Raw genomic sequence first — 25,544 nt, forward strand, 5'->3', positions numbered from 1 at the left:
CGCCCTCGGTTCGGTGATCTGCGACTACACGTTCGAAAGCGGTCGAGTGTACGCGAACGCGACCGCCTTTCGCTACGAAGAGGCCAGCAAGATTCTGTGTCTGACTCTGACCGACTCTCTCACCTTCTTTCTGGCCTGCGTTCGCAAGTTGAGTTACCTGCTTGACATGCCTCCCGATCGAGTCGTTTGCAGCGTCGTCGAGCCACGCACCGTGAAAAACGCCAGAGTGCATCGAGATTTTATGAGCCTGTACGAGAGCGTAGATCCGAGGTACTTTAGAGTTTGCGATTACCTTGACTGGTTGTGTAGGTATCCTTTGTTTGGGCAATAAAAATTAAAAAAAACCGTGCACGTTGAGTTTTCGTCTCAATCTCCTCGCGTAAGCATGAGTAACGACGTAGATATGACCAAGGTCGAAGAAGAAGAAGAAGAAGAATGGATAGTGTTAGACGAATGGAACGATGGCGATGATGAAAAAGAGGAGGGAGAGATTACGGACGACGAGGTCAACCACTCCGCTCAGACTATTTATAGTTCCGAAGACGAGACGAACGATCGGTATAATCGTTTCAAAAACGAACGTTGGCGGGTATGGAAGAGGCGCCCCGCTACCGGCTCGTACTACCGGGCGACCGGATACCTTACCCCGTACAAGTGGACGTCTTTGAAACAATGTTGCGCGGATTCGGAGAAAAAGCCAACGTCATGATAGAAGCTCCTACCGGATCGGGCAAGACAATGGCCATGCTCGGAGCCGTTCGCGAATGGATAACGACACGACCCAGCGGCAAAATCTACCTCTGCTCTAGAACGCACCAACAGCTCGACCAAATGGTAGCGGTGGCCAAGGCGTTCATCGGAGACGCCGCGCACATTTCTCGTCTCGTCGGCAAGGACCGAGTCTGCCTCTTGGAACGGGAAGTCCACAGCGGTAACGTGCCCCAACTCAGCAGTCAACACAGGGCCTCGTCGACGTGCCGATTCTACCGCAATTGGAAAGAGCAGCATGGACCAGAGACGCGTTTGCCCGACGTTAGGGACATCGAGGACTTGGTGGAGAGTTGTGCTGCAAACGATATCTGCCCCTACTACGTCAACGAACAGTACTAGGTAGCCAGGTCGAAAATAGTGCTGGCTCCCTACAACTACTTGATCGATCCCTTCGTCCGTAGCACGCTCAACATCAATCTCAGCGGCGCGATTCTGATCCTCGACGAGGCGCACAACATTGAAACGTTTTGTAGAGACGCCATGTGCCTACAAGTGTCCAGATCGCAGCTTCAGACGTACGCACGACGATTTTCTCGCTACGTCGAGCTTCGCGAATTCTTCGAGGGGCTCCTGGCCATGATGAACGACGTTGGATATGCGATTGTTCGCGGCGATGATCTCCTGGCCAAGACGAGACGCTACCTCAAGACGGACAACGTGAGCCTGGGTCAAGTCGTGAGTCCCTTAACGTCTCGACATCCTTTGTCCGACCGGTTAAACACCACGTTGATTGACCGCATCGTCACTCAGTTTTACTACCCCGAGATATTTGGTGCCCAAGGCTTTGCAATGTTTGTCGTTCAGGGTCGCGAGTCGCCAGAACTCAGGATGACCTGCATGGACTCGAGTTACGCCATGAAGTCTGTGTCGTCGTGCACGCACTCTATCGTCCTGGCCTCGGGGACTCTGAGTCCGATGTCGTCGTACGAAAAGGAATTGGGCGTCTTCTTTACTCACAAGGTGTCCGCCAAGGAACACGTCGTGTCCAAGCGTCACGTCTTTGTCCGTAGGATCTCGCATTCGCTCAAGGGTGACAAAGAGTTTTACATGAATTACAGCGCATGCCAGAATGAAGAGCTACTCAAGGCCGTAGGTTCCGTCGTCTACGAGTCGACCAAGATCCTGAAGAAAAATGTCGGCGAAACAAAGGCTGGCGTCCTGTGCTTCTTCCCTTCTTACAAGCTACTTCAGACCTGTCCAGACGTGTGGCGCAAAGTGCCTCTATGGCCCAAGTTGGTCAAGGTGGTCGGCGGGCATCTGTTTCTGGAAGATTCTGAAAACTCGGACCTCTTGTTCGATAGGTACAAGACTGCGTTGATTGACGGAGAGCCCGGCACGGTGGCCCTGTTTCTAGTCGTGCACAGAGGCAAAATGAGCGAAGGCGTCGACTTCTCCGATTCGCTGGCTCGACTCGTCGTATCCGTGGGGTTACCCTATCCGTCGTATCACAGTCCGGACGTAAAGGTCAAGGTCGAGTTTAACCGCAGCAGGGGCGGAGACGGGGACGAATGGTATAAAACGCAGGCGATGCGAGCGGTTAACCAATCCGTGGGACGCTGCGTACGTCACGTGAACGACTGGGGGGCCGTCCTATTGCTCGACAGTAGGTATTTTAGACCCGACGTTTGGAGCGATTTATCGCATTGGGTCCAGGTCTGCGAAGACGAGTCGTCCACCTTCAAAGACACGAAGAAATCTTTGCTCGAGATAAACTCGTTTTTGAACGGTCGTCTATGAAAATGCACATCCTCAGTTTGCACACGTATCTGCGCGAACACAGATACACGGCTAGCCGACAGGGCTACGCTTACTGGTATTGCACGATTCGCGACGCTACTATTGCTCCTACACCAGCTGCTTCGGTCAACAGCGATCCCGTTTCGACCGACCAGGCTCCAACACGAGTCGCTACTGTTCCATCGGACAAGCGGGGACCGTCCGACAAGCCTCTACTCGAATCGTGCACGTGCGAGACTGCTCCTACACCAGCTGCTTCGGTCAACAGCGATCCCGTTTCGGCCGACCAGGCTCCAGTACGAGTCGCTACTCTTCCACTGGACAAGCGGGGACTGTCTGACAAGACTATACTCGAATGGTGCGTGATTGAATACGCCAATACTCTACCGTCGGTAGAAGAATTTCAAACGAGATACAACCTGTGGACTGGTGGAAGGGACAAGTTCGACGCAGGAGTGTTGAAAAACTTTATGACTGCGCCGATACCTCCCTCTTCGGACGAATATGACACCTACGTTAGAGAAGTGGAGATTGCCATGGAGAAGCTGGGCATATATTTTACTCCGACAATCGTCTCAAACCTCATGGAATTGTACGAAAGATTGCACGGACTGTCGGACGCAGACACGCGCGAGCTGGTGTTGCACTTTTGGAGAAAGCCCAAGGCCACCGAGTGGATTCTCGTCGAGATTCTTCTCTATTGCATAAAGGTGGGCGTCGGTGTCTACGACATCGTTGACGGGCATCTCGACTGGATTCGAGGCGAGATCCGGAACGACATGCTGCGCAACATTCGAGACCAGTTGAGTGCGTCTTTCGACCCGGACAACGTGCAGCGAGACAAGTTGGAGAAGGACATTCTCGCGTACCGAAGAGACCTGCGAAGACTCTCTCGACAAGTGTGCGTCAACACGGACCACGAGTTTACGCACGAGTTTATTGCACCACTCTCTGGACATTGCGAAAACTACGTGCCGTGCAAGAAAGGCCGATGGTATCTATGGTCTTAATAAAATACGTACGAATGATTGTCGAAGGTGTTTCTTTGGAAGCTCTGTACTCGCGTTTGAGCGAAATTGATTGATTGATTGATTGATTGGGGTTTTTTGGCGCATCAGCAACTAAGGCTATATTGCGCCAAGCTTATACTATTGCAATTCGGGTTTAAGAAGAGGAAAGAGCTATTGTAGCGAAATGTATGATAAAACCATGAACATGAATGTGTATAAGTGTAAACAATATGACAATGAGTTTAGGATAGAAAGTAAAATCACAGTCGGTGTAGAAGGCCGATATCTGTGAGGAAATTAAAAACACAACTATATGGAATGAGCGGTTCGTCACCTAGTAGTAAGGCAAGGTGTAGTGGAATGTGTTCTTTATAAAGCAGTGAGTAGTGTTTATACCGGCATTGGTCATACATAGGGCATTCAATGAGTATGTGCATAATACTTAGAGGTAGGTTGCAGTGCACACATTCAGGGGCCTCCTCCCCGCTCAAGAGGTGTCCATGTGTAAGACGAGTATGACCGATTCGTAGCCTACACAGTACGACTTCGTAAAAGCGCTCCCGATGTCGGGCGCTCTCCCACTCGCCTAGAAGAGGTTTGATTGCATGTAGTTTGTTGCCGGTTTCGCCGTTCCACTGCAGCTGCCACTTTGCTTTGATGCAACGTTTCAGATAATTGTGGTAATCTTTGTAGGGTATTTGGTGTGTGTCAATTTCTCTATCATTAGCAGAACTGGCTGCACTATCAGCTGCTTCATTTCCAGGAATGCCAACATGGCTAGGAACCCAGCATAAGACTATGTCAAAATTTTTCGTTGCAGCCAGGATTATCTTGTACTTTAACTCAGAAACCAGTGGGTTTTTTACACGGTTCATTGATGCGACAGCCTTCAGAGAGCTTAAAGAGTCGGTGTAGATTACAGCGTGAGAAAGGCGTTTTTTGATTATGTAATCAACAGCTAACAACAAACCATAAAGCTCTGCTGTTAGTATAGAGGCTTTTGAATTTATTCTCTTCACCTGATTTACCGATGGTCCCACCATAGCACAGCCTACTACGGAGTCTTTTTTTGTCCCGTCTGTATAAAAACTGGCATACTTGTGATATTTGGTCTGAAGCTCAAAGAAGTTCTGCCTTATGACTTCCTGTGGAACATTCTTTTTGTTATACTTGGTCAGTGTAAGGTCGCAATGTATCTGGCAGTTGTTCCATGGAGCTATTTCCGGAGGGTATTGGACCAACTGAGGCTTTGCATCCATCCCAACGGATTGTGCTGCAGTATTATTCCTCATAGAAAAAGGGGGGACTGTGGAAGGTTTGTTTTCAAATGTGCGTTGGAACTTGATCGTCTCAATATTATCTCGAACGGGGTGCTCCGCGACCGAGCGAACCCTGACAGAGTACATAAAACCCAGGGAAAACCTCCTATACTCAAGGGACAATTCGTTTGCTTCCGCGTAAAGGCTAAGCACTGGGGAGGTATGAAATGCACCAATAGCCAGTCGCAGTCCTTGATGATGAATAGGATCTAACATCTTTAGAACTGATGCCCGAGCAGAGTTATAGACAATACAACCATAATCAAGCTGGGAGCGAATGACTGAGTGATAGATACGCAGCAGACACAGTCGGTCCGAGCCCCATGATGCATGTGACAAGACCTTAAGGATGTTTAGAGATTTAAGGCACTTGAGTTTTAATCTCTTAATGTGTGGAACGAAAGTCAACTTGGAATCGAACACAAGGCCCAACAACTTGTGCTCATTTTTTACAACAATAGGAGAACCATACATGTTCAAAGACGGTTCCTGAAGAGCACCACGTCGACGAGAAAAGTTGACACAAGCTGTTTTTTCGGGAGAAAATTTAAACCCATTCGTATCGGCCCATCTGACCAAATTATTGACCGCAAGTTGAACGCGACGTTCACAAATTGAGAGATTACAGGATGAAACGGAGATCTGGAGATCATCAACATATAAGGAATATTGCACCGAAGGAGGAATTACACGGCCAATGGAATTAAGTTTGACGATAAAAAAAGTGACACTCAGTACACCCCCCTGAGGGACTCCATTCTCCTGTAAAAACTCCCTCGAGAGAGTTTTTCCCAGCCTCACGCGGAACGTACGGTGCTGCAGGTAACTCTGTATGGCACTCAACATTCGGCCACGGAAACCAAGATCGAATAAATATTGCAGAATGCCGTAACGCCAGGCTGTGTCGTATGCTTTTTCCAAATCAAAGAAGATGGAGAGACACTGTTGTCTGTTGACAAACGCCTCACGTACGAAGGTCTCAAAGCGGACGAGATGATCGACAGTGGACCGTGCTGACCGAAAGCCACACTGGAACTTATCAAGGCAGCTGTTTCGTTCTAGAAAAAACATGAGTCTCTTATTAATCATCCTTTCTAATGTCTTGGAAAGACAGCTAGTTAGAGCTATTGGTCTGTAGCTAGATGCACAAGAGGGATCTTTGCCGGGCTTAAGCACTGGTACAACCACAGCGGTCTTCCAGGAGGACGGAAAGTGGCCCTCGAGCCAAACTCTATTAAAAAGGTACAAAATTAGCTCCATAGTGGATGGATGAAGATGTTCGAGCATTTGATAATGAATACCATCTGGTCCAGGGGCAGTTTGTTTGGAACCAAGAAGTGCCATTTGAAGTTCGTCTAATGTAAATAGAGTGTTGTAGGGTTCGTGCGTGCCACCTGATGTGATAACAGCTTTTTTTTCTGCATTGATCTTGTATCGCTGGAACGTTAAGGTGTAATGTTCCGAACTGGAGACATACTCGAAGTGTTCACCGAGGATGTTGGCCTGTTCCTCAAGGCTTGCAGAACAAACTCCATTCCGACTCAAGAGTGGGACAGTGAATGCCCGGTAAGAGCCGTCAATTTTATGTACGCGATCCCAGACTTCCTTTGCAGATACAGTGCTGTTAATTGAAGAAGCGTACCCTCTAAAACTTTTTTTCTTAGCATGCCTTCTAATCCACCTCGCCTGGAACCTTTTTCTCTTAAATTCAATAAGATTGTGTGTTGTAGGGTAGCGCCTAAATATACCCCACGCTCGATTTTGTTCTTTTTTGGCCAAACGGCAATCTTTGTTCCACCAGGGCTTTGGTCTCCTGGGCAGATGCGAGGACGTCATGGGGATGGAGAGAATGGCAGCTTGTAAAATGTGCTGAGTGATATGTTGAGTGGCTTTATTGATATCAACATCGTCAAGTGATGTGCATGCAAAAAGAGATGATTCTTTAAAGGTAGGCCAGTTGGCATTTTCGAATTTCCAACGAGAACAGCGTGTTGGGACTGTCATGGGAAGATGGTTAAATTCTAAAATGATGAGAAAGTGGTCACTTCCATAAGGATTCGGTATGACCTTCCATGAAAGCAATGGGAATAATGATGGGTGACAAATAGATAGGTCAATGGAAGTGAAAGTGTGAGTTGCTGAGCTAAAATATGTAGATTCATTTGTGTTCAGCAGGCACAATCCCGCAGAAAGCAAAAAACGTTCAACAAGGGCCCCTCTAGAATCCCGTCTGTCACTACCCCACAGGGGATTGTGTGCATTAAAATCTCCTAAAAGTAAAAAAGGTGAAGGAAGTTGATTAACAAGGTCTTCTAGCTCCTCCATATGTAACTGATAATTGGGAGGTACATACAATGAACAGACTGTAATTATTCGATCTAACAAAATACGTGTAGCCACCGCCTCAAGTGAAGTCTGCAGGGCTACCTCGTTAGAAGGAATTGAACGTTGGACAACCACCGCAACACCTCCAGCTGCGTGAGCTGCATGTGTACGGTCCCTACGAAACACCTGGAAGTGTTTTAAAACATTGGTGTGGGTGGTTTTTAGGTGCGTTTCCTGTAAGCAACATGCAATGGGCCGGTGATCCTCTAAAAGATCGCTCACATCATCGTAGTTAGACAGGAGGCCTCTACAGTTCCACTGAAGGAAGAAAGACATTTATCTTCAATAAAGGAAACGCCTCAATAAGTGTTTTACGCAAAAATTGTGAAATGTAGTTTATGCGTCTTTTGGTGCCACAATCCGTGGGATGGTTTTCTTTTTTGCAGTGTCTTTAGGCCGTCCTCCAGCCTCGCAGGAGGCCGAGGAAACAGAGCCTGTTTGAGAAAGAGGAAGGTCCTCATCGGAGAGTGGGACGCTCACATCCATCTTCTCATCCAATGAGACCTTGGGTCCTTTGGGCGGTAGAGGTAAATCTGACCGCCCAGGCTTTGATGAGCTGCCAGAGGCACGGGGAGGCAGCCCCCGACCCCGGCCAGAAGGGCCAGCTAGTGCCGGTGACGACACGTCTGGCTCCTTGGAAGGTGCAGCACCCTCCTTAGAGGGCACAATAAACTCATTGGAGCATGAAGGCAGTGGGTTGCCCACTGTCTTCGGACGTACGTAAAAGGACCCTTGTGGAGATGACAGGTCTTCCGGGGAAGTCTGCGTCTCCACGGATGCCATAGACAGTGGGGGTCCCCTTCGCACTGCCTCGGCATATGAACCCCTTGCCTTGAAGGCAAGCTGTTCTCTAGCGTCTTGGTAGCTGAGATTGTGTTTGACCTTAAATGTAATTATCTCCTTTTCTTTCTTCCATTTCGGACATGTGCGTGAAAATGCGGGGTGTGGTCCGCCACAGTTTATGCATTTATGGTTGTTTTCACATATGTCAGCGACGTGGTCAGTGGCACTACATTTCGCACAAGTTTCTCGGCCACGGCAGTTTCGGGAGCCATGCCCAAAACGCTGGCAACGAAAGCACCGTTGTGGGTTTGGAACGAAAGGACGAACTCTGCAGTTTAGATACCCTGCCTTCACGGTGGAAGGCAGAGAGTGGAGTTCAAAAGTCAGGACTAGGTGTCGGGTTGGTATCTCCTGTCCGTCTCGTCGTAGCGTGATTCGCCGCACGGCAACAACAGCACTCCGACGCAGCCCTTCAAGGATTTCTTCTTCAGTACACTGAAGGAGGTCATCCTCAGAGATGACGCCGCGGAGAGTATTTAAAGTCCGGTGCGGGGTTACACAAACTTGGTGTTCACCTAAGCTGGTCAACTTCAGTAATGCTGTGCTTTGAGTTTTGTTTTCTACCTCAACGAGGAGGTCTCCAGCAAGTTTTTTTGCCTTGTAATTCTTTCCAATCGTCTGCTCTAGGACCTTAGAGACAAGGAAAGGCGACATCTTTGATAACGGTAGAGAGTCGTTCGCAGCATGAAGTACAAGAAATCGTGAAAAGGTGTCGGGTTCTTTGGCTTTTTCAAAAGTAGGGGGAGCGGGGCGAACCCTTTTGGGGGGTCGCTCTGCTCGGGGTTTAGAAGAGGGGGGAGCCATAAAAAGGCAAAGGGTGTTCAGAATCTGTGGCGCGCCGCCCACCACGGAGCCCAACGAGGGAATAGGTAACACCCCATAACAAATATGGCTTTGCTGGAAGCATTACTCTATTAGCGCTACCCAGAAACTATAACCAAGTGTGGATCTGGACGAGAGTATCTGTCACCACCCAAGGTTAGCCCTTGCCGCCAAAGAAGTTGAAAAGGAAAAAAGAGAAATGAGAAGAGTGAAAAGGAGGAGGAGATAAGGGTGAAAGAAGGGAGGGGATAGTAGAAGGAGTGGCGACTAGACTGAATCATCCTGGCCGGGCCTTACCAGGACTCCCGTCTATGGGAAGCAGGGGCCGAAGTGGTGTATTGCCTCGCCCGGGGGGCCCCGAAGGGTCCAAACCTACCCCGGGCTTGGCTCAACCACCAGGATGCCCTTTTCTTCAGACACGGGAAAGCCACGCACAGTCAGACGTGGGCGGGCGAACCCGCATGGCTCGGGGTCCGTGGAGACGCCACTCTCCAAACACCTGCTTTCACAGGTGCCCCCTGCGGGGCGTTTGAGCGAAATATCCGCCACCGAGATGGAACCAGCGACGCGACGACGGTACCTGACGTGGCTGCTAGTAGAGTACATTTTGACCTTTCCACCTTTCAAAGACTTTAAAGCGTCGCTCGCACACTGGTTCAGTCTCAACACTAGGTTTACGCTCAGGTTATCTACACGCGAAGGCGAGTTGACCGATTTCCTCCGCGTCCCCGCAGCTCCAGTGCAGGACAAGATCACCAGGGACCGATACGAATACGTCCGCGAAGCCGGACTGAGAAAAATGGGGGTCCATTTTACGCCAAAGGCAAAACTTTATTTAAAGAATGCGTACGAAAAGTTGTTGCGCTTGATTCCCTACGACGTTCAGGGCGTGGTCATGTCCTTTTGGAAACGCAAGATGAACGTCCAGTGGGCACTGGTAGAGGTCTTGTTGACTTGCGTTTCTAATGACGTCAGGGCAGACGATTTGTTGGTCGGTGGCCACCTCGACGGTATCTGGCACCAGATCAGCGAGTACACTGTGCGCGAGGTCGCCGAGCAGATAGACGTGGCACCGGCCGTCGCCGATAGAGACACGCTTCGCCTGTTGAATCAGCGAGACGTGGAGCGTTACAAGATTGATTTGTTAAATTTAAACGCCACATTGAGGGTGGATCTGAATCGATCGGCTTCGTTCGTCGTGCTCTCGGACGCCGAGTACGAAAGACGAATGCGCTACGCGCACGAAAATTACAATCGAAACATATACTCCGAAGCGCCGAGGAATCAGGAGGAAGACGAGACATCACCTCCTCTTTCTCACTACGAAGACGAGGAGATAAAGAAGAAGGCCGGCGACACCAAGGTCGTCCTAATGTTGTGTTCGCCGTACTGCGTGTCGTTGACGGCACTCGCCTACGCTGGGTACGTCATGCTCAATAAATAATAAAATGGACGCCTACGTCTATTTGTACAATGCGATCAAAGAAAATTGGCCCGATGCGGATTGGATGTGCTACGCGTATTGGCTCGCCAAAGTCAAAAACGCGGACGCAGACGCCGCGTGGTCGCGGATACTGGCCAAGAACCGCGTCGTCGGTTCGGATGCTCAGGCTCTACTCGCCTGGCTCTTTGCAGAGTACGCCCTCACCATGCCCGGTCGTCGAGCTTTCCTCGAAAAGGTCGGCGACGTAGCCGTTGACTTTACCCCGGGCCTAGTCGACTTTAGAGAATTTGCATCTCAAAACGTTCGCGAATCCACTGCCGGTCGCCACGCGCACGAGACGTACGCCGACCACATAAAGCGAAACTTTGCAAAGTTGAAAATGACGCCCACCTCGTCTTCGTTCCGCAAGCTCGTCAACCTGTACGAGACGCTGTCCACAATCCAAGATCCGCTCGAGCTTAAAGGATTTTGTTTGCGAGCGTGGGCCCTGGACAAGGACGGCGTGTGGGTTGCGGCCGAGACGTTGAGCTTATTTGCGAAACAAAAGATTCCGGTCGGGACGCTCTTATCGTTGCACGGAGAGAAACTGCATTCTCATGCCGGCCCCGAGCAAGTCCGGCTCTTGCAAAAGGCCTTTGATTCGCAACAGCAACCGTCTACCAACGACGAGGCGAGCTACCGCCAAGATTTGATAGAGATGAACAATCGAATCCGATCGGCCACGCCGCTACCTTCAGTCGGTAGTCTAGTAGCGATCCTCGTTCCTTCGACAGCGATCGGATTGGTACTTGGAGTCGGGACGTATTTGATCACGCGTTGATCAATACAAAAATGTCTAGAGACGCGTTGAAAGAAGACTACGAACGGTTTTACGATTACGTAAAGGAAAATTGGACCAAAGTTGCCCTTCGCACTTTTCGATTTTGGCACCAACACGTCAAGAATATACAGATGTACGAATTCATAGGTCTGAGTAGACAACAACTTTTCTATATGCTAAATTCCAAAGTTCGCATGTGGATCGTCGCCGAGTATGCCCTGACTTTGCCGGGACGAACCAAGTTTGTGGAGACGGTATGGCCGTCCTACAGTCGAAGGGATCCCGAAATCTTTGACTCGTTTTACGACGACGACACCGCACTGACCAAAGAAAACGATGGCAAGAACAAATGGCGCTACGAACGGCAAGTCGACCAGTACTTTGCGGATAGATTTAGAGTTACGAATGCAGCGCCGATCACGTCCAGCACGGTCCGAAAATTTGTCGACGTGTACGAGAACCGTCTAAAGACGATCGAGTTGGCCAAACTGGAAGACCTGTGCGTGCGCGTCTGGTACAGCGAACACAAGGACGCGCTCTGGTTCCTCACCGAAGTGTTGGCGGCGTGCGCCGGTCGCGACCTGTCCACCGACCAACTCATGCTAATGTACGGCGAAGAGCTGCATTCGCATCTGAGTACGTCAAACTATAAAATTTTAACCGAAAAGTTGGACGTGGAAGCCACGGAAGAGGAACGCGGGTCCATATACAATTCGGACACGCTGTCAAATTACAGGGTGGACCTCGCCGAGATGGCCATGGAGCGGCAGATCACGTTTCTACCCAAACACTTTCGAAGTAGTAAATTCGCGACGACGACCGATGAGGAGCTGCCACCGCCCACTGACAGACCCGTTACGACCGACGACTCCACCCGTAAAATCGACCCCTTATTAAAACTCGTGATTCCGTCGGCCGCAACGGGTCTCTTTGCGGGCGTGAGCGTGCACCTCGTTACGAGTACAAAACAATAGAGGATGGATTTAGTTTCGTTTTATTCTTACGTCAAGAACAATTGGAGCAAAGTCAACGCCGCCGTCTTTCCGTACTGGCGAGTCCACGTTAAAGATTTGGACTACGACATGTGTTGGGAAGAGATAGTATTTCGCAAAAAGGGGCTCAACGGGGCCCTACTTTCCGTGTGGTTGGCGGCCGAATACGCCCTGACTCTACCGGGAATCACAAGGTTCGAGACGCACTTGCGCTCGAACGCCAAGATTGTGAGGAAAGACATCTTGGAGGAATTTTACGATTTCCGACCGCCCGCCACCGCAACGGAGCCGTCTGACGACATAAACCGTTACAAGTACGACGTAAATAGAAACTTTAATAGACTCGAAATTCAACTGACCTCGATCGTCTTCAGATTCTTTATTGAAGTGTACGAAACCTTCAAGACGGCCGCCCGCGAGATACTCGAAAAGGTCTGCATAATCACCTGGTTTCGCCACGGGAACCTCTGGCCCATGGCCGAAATCATGACGACCTTCGCCAACGAACGCCTACCGACCGACGAGTTTCTTCGCGAACACGGCGAAAAAATTTCCACGCAGACGACGACCCTTCGAAACTATTTAATCTTGTGCGACGTCTTCGAACAGGAACAGGTTGGCGACTACGACGACACGCTAAGTCTCGCGTTACGATCGTTGACCACCTACGAGACGTCTCTCGCCAAACTTTCCGAGGCTCACGGCATCGACTTTATGGAGAAAAGCTTCACTCGTAGCGACACTCTGTCTACTTCTCGGCCCGAGGAGTCCGGCGCAATGACCGCGATTACGTTGAGCTCGACGGCCGTCGGCGTGGCTGCCGGACTAGGCGTGTATTACTTTACGGCTCACAGGTGAAATATAGTCTTGAGATACTTGTCGTCTCGACCTCTTTCGTCTCCCATCGCTGCCAGTCGAGCCTCCAAAAGGTTCTTACACTCCGTCAATTGCTCCTCTTCTTCTCTCCTCTGTTCGAATCTACAGTGATCCAACACGTTCGCGGCGGCATTATAAGCGTAGCGCAAAACGTCCGCGTCATCCACGTGCTTGGCCAAGACGTGCAGCAAGTGGTCCACGTTGCCCCGTATGGCCGACGCGGCCCTCCGTTCGGCACTGGGAGGCGGCGTGTAGTACATGTGTCCGTGGAACAACTTTCTATCGTCTTCGACATAAAAAGTGTCGTTTCCGAGCAGCGGTCTCACGTATTCTTCTAGGTAGCATCTACATTCCTTGACTAGTTTGTCGTCTTCCCTTCCGTTTTCGCACAGCAGAGTGAACGTGGCGTAAACGGACATGTTTTTTTATCTAAAACAAAAAATGCCCACGTTCCAGGACGTATTGACGTCATACGTAAATCTCACGCGGGAACAGAAACACATACTAGACTCGCAAGTATCCAAAGACGCAGATAACGATCCGGACCGTTATTCGAAAGAGTACGTGTTCTTTGCGTCGCTGCGAGAGGCCCATAGGTTGAATCGAGACATATTGGAAACTCTGCGACAAAGCAAGGACGGCGTCCCGATCTGCGCCGACGAGTCCTTTTTTCAAAGCTTGCTCGATAGAATAAAGACGGCAAAAGACATTCACGACCACGTATCCAATTGGGGTATGGGACACCTGATGGCCCTGACAGTGAGCGTTCTAGGCCTGCAGCTCGTGGTCACATCGTTAATAGGCTACGGTTACAACGAGTACGTATTGAACAGATACGTACAGCGACAAATACAGGCGTTCGACGATAGAAGAAGAGACATTTCAGAGCCGAGAATCGCCAACCGACCGCTTCCACCGAGACCACAGATAGACAACGAATACGAAACGCTACCGCCCCCTTCGCCATCGGTGTACGACGTTCCGCGTAGTGCGGAATCTCTATACAGCGTTCCACCTCCGCCTCGGCCCGTGCAATAATTTTTCACTAACCTAGACGTATCTATAATAAAAATATAATGGCAGCAGTCGTACCAGGAGGAGGTGGTGGTGGTGGTGGTGCTGGTGCAGGGTCGCCGCCGCTCGCCGCAAATAACAATCAACATTCGTGGGCAAACGGAACTCTGCGTCACGCATATCACCAACCCGGCGCGTACACGGCCGAGGCCCCGAGTCCCGTCGAACACGTTGTTGAGGTCGTCCTCAGGGGTTCCTTCACGACAAACTACTGGGGTAGTTACGATCGAGACTCGTACGCCGGCAACCCGATCGCCTTTAGACCCCACGTACCCAACAAGAGTCTACTCTACCCCTTTTTCAACACGAACGGCGATCCTCACGACGTGCACACGATTCCCTTCTTTCGCGTCTTGTACGCGGTACCCACCTTCTTTCACATTCCCGGAGAAACCCGTCGAATCATCCACGCCGAGAGCGACTGCGTGGAGAACCTGACCGCCAAGTGGCGTCTCACGATGGAACTGGACCCGAACCAAGGAATGCTCCTATTTCGAGTTGGCACGCGCTCCGTCATCGATAACGGATGGGTCCCCTCGCATGCCGTGCCCTTCGATCAAGTATTGGCCCGCATGCTCTTTACCGACGAAATAGAGCCGCACCTCGGCGACCTGCCCTACGATTGGGCTCGCGAGTTTAGGGTAGGCTACGACAAGGCCCTGACTCTGATCCCCAATCACGACGAAATCTTTAGCGCGTGCAAGACGATCCTCAGGTCCCCGTACTTTGCAAATACAAAGATATTTGCGAAGACCCTCAACCCATTCACTTCGAGCAGGTCCTCGGTGTGGGACGCGTCGGCGGCCATCATTCTCCTGGCCGAGCGAGAAGGAGTCTTTTACGTTCCGGCTCTCAAGACCAGACTGGCCGAGCGGTACCCGTCGCACACACTGTACGGAACGGTGATCGACGTAGTGTACTCGTCGGCGACTCACGCGGTGGACAAGAACGTTTTGGGCCGATCGCACTATCACCTGCACGAGACAAAGTCTCTTTCGGACGACGTAGCCGAATGTCTCTTGGACTTTGTCGCTCTTCGCTACGTGTGCAAGGCGTACGCCCTCATGCGCGCCGGAATGGTAGTGTCCAACACCAATCTGCCCCGCCTGCTAAACTCGCAGACGGGCCGGCCCGAAGAATCGTCCACGTCGGTGCCGCCGGTGGTGGCCCAACTGTTTCCGCACGCCCTGCCTTTTTTCATCACGGGCGGCAGCGCCGAGAGCGACCTGATGCACATGGAGTACAGCTCGTCGGCCTCTTTCGCTAGCTCTACCATTTTGTGGTCACGGACCCGCTCCCCGACACGGACAGGCGCTTTGCCGTGACGAGGCGCGTCGCGGAGCTCTGGCTGCAAAACCTGGCACCGTACGTGATGTGCAGGGTGATTCTCACACACTTTTTACAAGGCACCGCCGACAACATCGAGACGCAGACCAGAGACGATTTCCACTACATGCGCATCATGAACAATTCGCGAAAACTAAACGAAATCATGGTACTAGTCGACGGACTCCGCAAGGCACTCGGCGTGGCATCTTCGATCGATAACGGAATAAACTTGGCCGTGTACGACGGAGACGCGCGGGTGGTCAAAAAATACCTTAGTCATCTGGGTGCCGGCGGGTCGGGCATCACCGACATGGTGGAAACGTACCACTTTCAACTCCCCATACACACGCACAACGGGCAGAGCCAACACTTGGACGCTCGTCTACCCTACGAGAGGGTGGCATTACCCGACTCTATGGAATCCCTCTGGGACAGGCGACCATCGGCACCGACGCAAGGGCGTGCGGCTCCGGCGCCCCCCCAACAACAACAACAACAACAACAAATCAGCTTCCCGGGACAACTCGTATTGCCAAACAAACTCATTATTTACGCCGCCAAGGTATCTACCGATTTCGTGGCGTCCCAATTGACGAAACGGTCGACTACGGCAGGAGACCTGAGAGAGACTCACCCGGCATCGTTGTCGGGACCGAAAACCCACCGCCGCCTCCTTCTCATTCATCACCAGCTCCGGCAGAGCATAGTGACAAGCCCAACAACGAAGTGTTTTACATGCTTACAATCGGGACGCTAGGAGGATTGCTGCTTGGCAGCGGTGTCGTGAATTACCACCAAACAAAAGAAAAACCAGCGACACCACAAACCAGAATCAATTAAATTTTATTTGTACCGCTTTCGATATATTCGCATTATTTCGTCGCCACTCATTTCCGTAACGGCCTTGCGCTTCCCGTACATCCTACCGGTCGTCTCCGACTGCATCGCGGAAGGGGACTTTGCATCTCGTCGTAGAGTAAACAGGTTTCCGGCCACGTTGCGGGCAAGCAGTCTTGCAAAGGGGGAATCGCTGACGACCAGTCCGTTGACGTGCAGTATCGCGTCGGCGACTTCGGAGCTGTTCTTGCCGAGGCTTTGTGCAATCTTGTACGCCAAGTCTTGGGCGTTGCGATTCTCGAAAGCGTAAGGAGCCATTCTCGCCATCAACTCGGTCATGAAGGTGGAAGAAGAGTCCATAGTGGCCTTGGCAGACGTCCTCGGCAGGACGAAACGACTCCTCTTGGATTGGTGGACGTACAACGAACAAATGGGAATTTCAAAGTTTATTCTCAAGAGAGCCAGCACCCGGACAGAGTTTAGTTTTCGTCGAGGCTGCCGAACTCGTCTTCAACGCACAGGACATGAACCTCAAACACTTGTTGCTCGTCGTCGTACCTGCGGTATATCACGTCTTTTCGCCGACACAGACCATGATGGCGACAAACACGCGCCTCGCCACAAACACCTTTTACAACATGAGAAACGCCCTGATCAAAGTACTCGAATACGTGGCCGTTCAAGCGCCGTCCAGGTGCGTCACGCCGTGCGTGTCCGATCTCGCACACTGCAGTCCCTTTGCCAAGCAACTGCTAGCCGACTGGAACCGCGTGTACCGTCAGCGTAAGTACGACGACGAAGGCGACGACGAGTGTCTGGATCTTCAGATCAGGTGCAGATTCATTGAGGCGCTGGGCTACGCGATCAAGGGCGACGTCGTCGACGTGACCGTTGGCATCAAAGACAAGATTACCAATCTAATGCTCCAATTCCTGTACGACGGCACCCTCGACATTTGGGACCAATATAGGCACGTGTGCGACATCAATCGACAGTGGAGAGAATTAAATCACATGTTTGATTACGCGAATTGGTGTTTCGAAATCCTATGCGAGGTAAAGTCGTGGATCAAGGGACATCGTCTGGTCGAGGCCTTCAAGGACCTGTGCGGAGCCAACCCCCGCAAGAGCTTCCGAGACTTGGAAAGCGTGGTGTCTCTCCTCCAAGACCTGGACGCCTTTGAAATTCGAGACGTAGCCGAGCAAGCGGACGGAGTTCTCGCCGACACGAGCCGTCACTTAAACTGCGCCGAGATGGACTTTAGCCAGTCCGTCAAAGAGTACGCTGCGCACGTATCGCTCGACGATTTTGTCAGAAACGAGGCCGAATACGCCAAGCTATACTTTCGAGTCGTTCACGATTTCTACTGGCGGCACAAGCAAAAGATGGCCAACGTCAATTACACTTACTGTCTCGACAATCTCAAGGTAGACGGAGCCGATGACCCCTATTATCCCCTGCAGAAACCGATCGAAGAGCTCGTCGAGGTCATGAAGTCTCTCGCGGCTCGACACGTAGAGTACAAACGGGTCTACTTTTCTCGAAATTGTCCCTGTAAACGGCACCGCCCAGAGCAGCAAGACGATGAACAAGACTGATGTTATCTATTTGACCTCAACGAGTACGCCGAGTGCCAGGAAACGGCATCCGTCCTCGAACTACACTCGATCCTCGGCTACTGCGATTCGGACGACTGCCGCTGCAAAACGGACGAACTCCTGTACAGCAAACACCTGTTGTACAAACAAAAGCGCTGTCACTTTTGGTTCATAGAACTCGTGTTGGAATTTCCCGTACGCGAGCACGTTCTGAATCTGGAATACACCAGATTGTAGATGGGCAAGGAGGGGTGGGACAAATATCGTCACGGAGATTTTGGGTCGTAAAATTCAAAGTCGTCCTCTTTTTCCTCCACGACGACGACCTTGCTGGTGTTTTGCAAGACGCCCACGTGCGAAATGTCGAGACCAAATGCAAAGTTGGTTGAAGTCCAGCCCCTCTTGCGTTCTTCGCACAGCGCCGACTTGACGAGCACCTTTTTGGGGTTCTCGAAACAGGCCGCCGAGAGGCGACCTCTCGACTTGCCAATGTACGATCGATTCAGAGAAGCAATTTTGTTTGGGTCTCGCGTCAGCATGTTGATGTACAAACGAATGTAGGCCAATAAAACGTTATCCTTGTTCGAATCGGCATCCAACACGTTCTTTAGACTCTTGTACAGGTGAGAATAGATGCGCCTGTTTGTTCGACACAATACAAACAGCGAAGACATGTGATCCAGTGGATCGATATAGTCTAGGTTCTTCAAGACCCACCGGGTAAACTGAGGGCACAGGTTGTTGGTAAAGTACTCTTGCGGAATGACAAAGACCAACTGCTCGTCTTCCGTCAAAAGGGCGCAGTCCAACAACTTTTCAACCACCACATCGCATCCGCTAAAGTCGACGGCGACCTCGTTCGCGAGACGAAAGTAGACCGGACTAAAGTCGCCGTTCTTGACCCTCTTGCCGTTAAACAGGGTGTACACAATCTGCTTGCCCTGATCGAGGGCGTCCACTTGCAGGCGCGACCGACCGGCCGCCCTCTGCCTAAACACCTGGATCGCGTTTTCACAGTCTCCTTCGCGCTCGTCGGGCTTGAGGTCCCCGTCCTTCACGTTGCGCATCAGATCTTTACAGGCCTTTTCTCGATTGTGCGAAGAGTCTAAATAGTCTTGGGTGAGTGGAGAGGTGATGTTTTGCGCCACCACGTCGCCCAGTACGATTCCCACTTGGGCAAAGGAAAACATCACGGTGCAAAACATGGCGGTGAAAAAATCCACGCCGCAAGCGTCGTCCACGTACTCGTCGTATTTGGGGGGCACGCGCATGCCCTCGTCGCAGTACGATATCAACACGAGCGTGTGGTGCAGCACGATCCTAAACATTTTGCGAGTGTAGTAGCGCAGGCTCGCAATCTGTTCCATCGCGTCGGGTGGGTCGCGATCGGTTGACACCAGAGTAGAGTGCACGACGGGGTCTAGGGGTGCCGCCACCGAAACGTCGTAAAATAGACAGCCGTCGTCAGTGGCATACTCGTACGTTTTCAATAACGCCTCTAGGGAGGGCAGACTACTGTTGGCATCCGGCTCCAGAGTCTGTAAATAGGCCTTTCGAATGTTACCCACTACTCTCCTGATTCTCTCCATAGATAAAATATGCGATGGACGGTATAAAGAGGGTGGGTTCGAAGCAGCAATATATTCCAACCAAAAAGAATGCCGAGAGCGGTGGTGGCATAAGCTGGAGCGTCGTCTATCTGGCGTCCAGCGTCGGATTCCTTTGCAGCTTATATTACGTTCATTACAAAAATAGGCGGAGGTTGTTGGAAACCTGTCGATCCTACAGACACCTTTGCGAGCGCAAAAACGCCAAGAAAAACGCCCAGATACTGACGGACGAGCAACTGCTCGAGATTCTAGACGGGCTCGCGTACGTCAAACTCAGAATACTCGCCAGCGACCCAAACAAGCTCAGAAAACTCGTTTATAAAGAAAATAATGTGGACGCAATATTCAAACATGCACCATTCTCTGTGTAACATAACGGCCGACGGTTACGTCTACAAGCACGGGCGGCTCATTGGCTACCCGAGCTGGTTCGTAACCGAAGAGTACGACAAGCGTCACATCGAGTGTAGGGTGGTCGATACCTCGGGCCTCCTCAAATCCGACCTCGAAGACTCGATGCGCCGAATGTTGGCACCCGACGTCATCCTGTCGCCCTACATCGACCGATGGGAGCAGAAACCGCCCGTCGTAGCCGTCGACGGAGAGTTTGCCTCACGAATTTACAGTGACCTCCGCGAGCTCAGAAACTCGGCCGCCTTTGTCGGTTTCGAAGACGCCTTCGAGCAGAGCCTCGTAAAAAATCTCCCCGACGGCGACGTAGTCTTCGATTTTAGATGCGTCGACCTGGCCTTTTCACTGTCCACCACTTACAAGACGGACCTCTTTCAATTTTTCTTCTACGTGCTCGTTCCCGTCTTGAGAAACTGCATCGTCCACGCCCAACTCACGCTCGACAACAACGAGTACGAAAACAGAACACTCTGCCACGCGTCCAACGTCCTCTACTACTTTCTGGAAAACCTAGTCTACCATCTCCTCACCAAAAATTCCTCGCGCAACAACGGACTCGCATCCCTCGAAATTGTAGACAAGTGCAAGCCCAGGGTCGACGACGCCAAAATCACCAAAAGCGTGCTCCAGCCCGTCTACGTCCGCAGAGCCATGACCGAGGCCTTTCGCCTCTCCTCGTGGGTGGGCGACGGATCCGTCGACTCCAACACACTCTGCATCCGCGTGGGCCATCTCAAGGCCCCGAGCACAGTCGAGATACGAAACGTAAACGCGCCCGTCTCGTACGTAAAGTACAACTCGGAATGGCGTTCGGAAGCCTATTTTGGCTCGGCAGCCACCTTTGTACTCGACGTACCCAACGACCGAGTCTTCAACTGGGCGGTCGTCAAGTGCAACGAGGCGCACGTCGAGGGGCTTCACTTCCCCATACCCGCCATCTCGGGTAGCCACACCGATCCCGTGTACATAAACTACCTAGACACGTGCGCCTCTAGCATCCGCGTGCTAGACATGGGCTACTTTACAGTGCCCGCCTTCTTTGGAAAACACGAATACAGCCAAAAGTTTACCTCGCTCGAGTATCTCCGCTGCGGCAGCCTGCAAAGCGAAAGCTGGTACGCGATGCTACACGAAAACACCTCGCCCGTGGCCTTCGAGTGGAACAACATCGTGAGGATTCTAGACTCGCGTACTCAAAAGCCCTGCGCCCTAATCAAACTCATTTCGGACCACACGACCCACATTGGCCTCACTCACCCCGATGACCTATACTGGCTAACTCCAGAACTCGACGCAAATTCCTGGACCTCGGCGTCCTTCGTAGACATACCGCCGTACGAGTTGCACCGCGAATATAGCGCTGGCGGCGACGTAGAAGAAGACTCGAACATAGTTATCATCACGCGAGACCGCTGGCCCTTCGTCAATCTTTTCAAGGTCAAGATATCCGTCGTAGAAGGGGGGCCACTCTGCAAGTATCTCGACTCGTGCATCTTCAAGCGCGACACGCCGCTCCTACCTCACTTGCAAACCTTTCACGTGCACTCTTAGAAAAAAAGGAGTCCAAAGGGAGTCACTGCTTCCATGACTCTCTTTGACACTTCACGACTCTCTTAGAGAGTCAATTTTTCGTGTGACTCTGTTTTGACTCTTCCCCTTCTCAGCGGGAGTCACAGGCCAGCAGCATTTGTACTACCAAAAAAAAGAAATTATGAATGCTGCTTCGCGGCGTCCATCCGGCAACCCAAGCCCCGCCGTTTCCCTATGCACCTCTAGAAAGGGAGTCCGACACCATTTAGTTCAAAGCTTTGTCGACATTTTATTTTCAATAATTGTGCAAAAAAAAAAATTAAAAAGGAAAGGAAAAAAAATAATGCACAAAGTTTCGTCGACATTCATTTTTCTCAAGAATAATTGTAAAAAAAAACAAAACAAAAAAAAAAACGTATATTTATTTTTCCATCGAACCTGGGTTCGCTTTGCAAGAAGCGGGCACCTTTCCACATAGCTACACCTGCGAGTACTCGTTTTGAGAATTCGTTTTACACGAGATTCAACAAGTTTCGCGTCGTGCACATTATTCGAAACCGAATCCTGCGTCTGCATTTTACATATTTCTAGAACTGTCGTGGGGTGCGTCTCTGGGAGCGAGTGAAGGTGCAGCAGCTTATTCAAGACTATACTCCGTTTCATACGTAGCATGCAACGCAGTCAAAGCTAGCGCACCGGTTTGCATCGCCGACCGTGTCCACGTTCACCCCATAAAATAGTGCGTCCCCTGCGAAAACACTTATAGAAAAGTCGAAAAAGGTGCCTCCTTGGATCTAGAAACTGATAGTGGTGTTATGATTTCGACGGAGCACACATTTTTTTCAATAAAAAGGAAACGATAATGTAAACTACTTTAAATTGTTTTCGTTTTCGTCCGTGCGGCAGCAGCTGCGGGTTTTCGGGTTTTGTGGCACTGGCTGGTTTTGAGAAGATGGCGTCTTACGCAACAAGCTCAAGTACCTCTCCTGCTCGGATATGTTCAAAGATTCGTTGTGCGCAGACCTTGAAAGAGTGCAAGCAGGTGATCGCCAACGTGTACGCGAGTAGAAGAACGCGTTTCCCGGAGAAGTCGGTCGTGAAGTCCTGGAGACGGTCAGTAACAACACCGGAGTGTGGGCCCGTACTGTCGCGAAGTACAAGGCGCAGTGTCTATCTGGCAAGCTGGCGTCCCCGGAGCGAAGACCTCGCCATGTAGAAGTTTCGAGCACGGGCTCTGTCAAGCATGCCGAATTCACAAACAACGCCATTCGCCTCAAGGTGCATCGCAAGTGCCCCGAGAGGGGGATTCCTACCCTTGACAGCTATTTCAAAATAAGCTGTTCAGGCCATAACTATTGTCGATTAACGTCCTATTATAAATTTTGGGGCAAGGCTGCTATCAGTGAGATTCCTCATTCCACGCTGCACGAAAAAAAAAAAATATAACTCGGTACTGCAGGCAAATAACACTTGCAAAGCGGCAGAGCAGATGGTAGAAATGTGGCCTCTCGGCGACTTACAAATAAATAGCAAGAAGAAAGGAGGAATCGAAATATGTAGTTCGGCAATGCGCACAATCTTGCACAAAAAATGGCTAAAAAAAAAAAAAAAAAAAACTGCGCGTCTAGAGGGTTTGAACCACTGCCGCCGAGACGTCGGTATCGCCAGTGCAGCCCTACCACTCGTCCACGAAACGCGCCCAGGAACACTTTTTTTTTTTTCTGTATTTTCATGCGCACCACTTCAGTACCTTTGACAGCTATGCACGCTATGTATGAAAATGAGTATAAGTGCCCATTTTGAGAACCACACCACCACACTGCGAGTTGAAGCAACGCCGAAGGCTCGCGTCTCGCAGCGCCGCCTGTTGAATAACCATTCGAAGAGTTTGCACACTGTGAAGGTAAGAGCGCTCACACCGAAGAGCTCTCTTTACAACGCCTACACACACACAGAGCTCACAATTGAAGGGGGGCCACTGAGGTTTTAAGAGCCACTGATCGTAGCAATCGCATTCCAAAGACGCCGCGTTGTCGTAGATTGTTTTTCACCAGCTAGGTCCTATAGGGATGAGGCCAAGGCCAAGGCTGGGGGATTCATCGCCAGAAACGTAAAGGAACCAAGCAAACGGCGTGAGGCTCGCGGAAGCGGTTCGTGGGAGCCGACGACGTCCAAGCCACGATCCAAGTAGCCCTAGTAGCAGCCTTGCTTCCGAGAAGACTGTATATTCTTTCCGGCGGGCACACAATACTCCGACAGCATGCTTGCGGCTGATGTGGATTGCAAGAGGTGGCTAACAGGACGACCAATGCACAGAAAATAGGTTGAGCACAACACAGCACGCAACGATTGTCGCCGCCATGTTGAAATAAAACCAAGCTGAGACAGGCCAAGCTACAGTTTAGTATACGACGAAGCTGAGACAGGCCAAGGTTCAGTTTAGTACACAACCAACATACTTCATTACAAAGAATTAGATAAATGTTTAAACAAATTTTTTTACGTTTAATAGTTTTAATGTATGTCGATTAAAACAGAAACATTCACGTTGCGTCAAATGAGTTTCGTCGTAACCAGCGAACGTCGCCGCGTCGGCCGCGACGCCATCGCCAGCGTAACCAAAATCAAAAACAAAGCAAGCTGCAAACTTTCGGGCGGTTTCAGGCCTTTAGTGCCTTCGAAGAACGTTCTCCGAAAAACAAAAAGTGTCTCAGATGTCGCCGTGCCCATGGACCGAGCTGTGGGTTTTGTGTCTACTTGGTGAGTACTCGTCTATTCGCTTGACTTTTTCAGTGCTTCCTTTTCGGAGCGTTTGTGAAGTGTCCTTGTGTGTGTGTGCAGGAAGCGTGAAGGCGAACGCGGCGAACGTGTGGGGCTCCTTGTCGCACACGTGCTTTGCGCATGGGATGACCTTCGAGCTTTTCCCGAGGAAGTCCCGCAACCGACCTGTCAGCACGGCCTGTCAATGAGCGAGCAGTCCGATTGCGGGAACGCACACAGAGGCGAAGGTCCCACCGAAGCCGGAGGGGGGGGACGGGACTTCGTAAGTGTATCGGGAGCTTTATCTCGTGGATCGGTGGACAAAGCGAGTTCTACAAATCGGGTGGCGCCTTGGTACGGCTGTGGTACCACCTAACTAGGCGGTGTGTTTCGCGGAACCCGACTGCTATGGTACCCATTATGTGCTGGCGCTCGTATTTGCACCCCGTTTGCTTTTACTGAGGGTGTTCGAAATCAGGTTCGTTTCTCTGCATTGTTGATGTTGCTTTCGAAGAGGTCTTTTTTGACTAGGGCACAAACTTTTTATACAAAATGCTGTATATGTTGCAGTTATTTGGTAGCCCTCTGGCTGTAGTGTATGGTGAAGGTTGTGGGAAAAAACGCGCATTGAGTAATTACAAAAAGATATACCGGGTGTTTTTGCGAAGACTTTCAAAAATCCTAAAAATTAGGGCGATTGAACAAAGAAGAAGCTCTCTTCGGGAACAAACTACGAGCCACGGCGGACGGCAGGAATTGCCAAAAACCTACTAATTTTCCAGATAATTAAAACTTGTTAATTAACTTTTTAATTAGTGGAAATAGACATATGATTCCAATTAGAAAGTTGCTGAACGTTATTGAAAACCACTAAATCAGTCATTTTCAGAAAGACTTCAAGCGCTTGAGAAGAGTAGTAGCGCACTAAAATTACCACTTGTGGAGCAGGTACAAGGCTGGGGCTAGATAAGAGGAAGAAAAATCGCGCGGGCGCCTTACCGCAAACGCTAGCCTTGTACCTGCTCCACGAGTGGCAACTTCAGTGCGCTACTATACTCGTCTCACGCGCTCAAAGTCTTTCTGAAAATGACTGATTTAGTGGTTTTCGATAACGCTCAGCAACTTTCTAATTGAAACCATATGTCTATTTTCCCTAATTAAAAAGTTAATTAACAAGTTTTAATTAATTATCTGGCTAATTAGTAGGTTTTTGGCAATTCCTGACGTCCGCCGTGGCTGGTAGTTTGTTCCCGAAGAGAGTTTCTTCTTTTTTCAATCGCCCTAATTTTTAGGATTTTTGAAAGTCTTCGCAAAAACACCCGGTATATATATAATGTAGTGTCGAGTACCGTCCGACGGCACTCTTGCAGAACGTT

The 25,544-nt window shown here is 50.6% G+C and overlaps 1 protein-coding gene across 1 annotated transcript; it reads left to right on the forward strand.

Annotated features, from left to right (window-relative positions):
- The first annotated feature begins 1,599 nt into the window (after nucleotides 1-1,599).
- On the forward strand, nucleotides 1,600-2,508 carry LOC121833857 (Fanconi anemia group J protein-like). The gene has a single exon (XM_042287569.1). It carries the CDS (start codon nucleotides 1,600-1,602, stop codon nucleotides 2,506-2,508), a length of 909 nt encoding a protein of 302 aa, XP_042143503.1.
- The last annotated feature ends 23,036 nt before the right edge of the window (nucleotides 2,509-25,544 follow it).

This window comes from Ixodes scapularis, unplaced genomic scaffold, assembly GCF_016920785.2.
Source record: "Ixodes scapularis isolate PalLabHiFi unplaced genomic scaffold, ASM1692078v2 ptg000005l_1___fragment_1__unscaffolded, whole genome shotgun sequence".
NCBI classification, from domain to species: Eukaryota; Metazoa; Arthropoda; class Arachnida; order Ixodida; family Ixodidae; genus Ixodes; species Ixodes scapularis.

What these genes read in the sequence shown, in the direction of transcription:
- LOC121833857 (XM_042287569.1), top strand. Translation starts at nt 1,600, where the DNA reads ATGACCTGCATGGACTCGAGTTACGCCATGAAGTCTGTGTCGTCGTGC.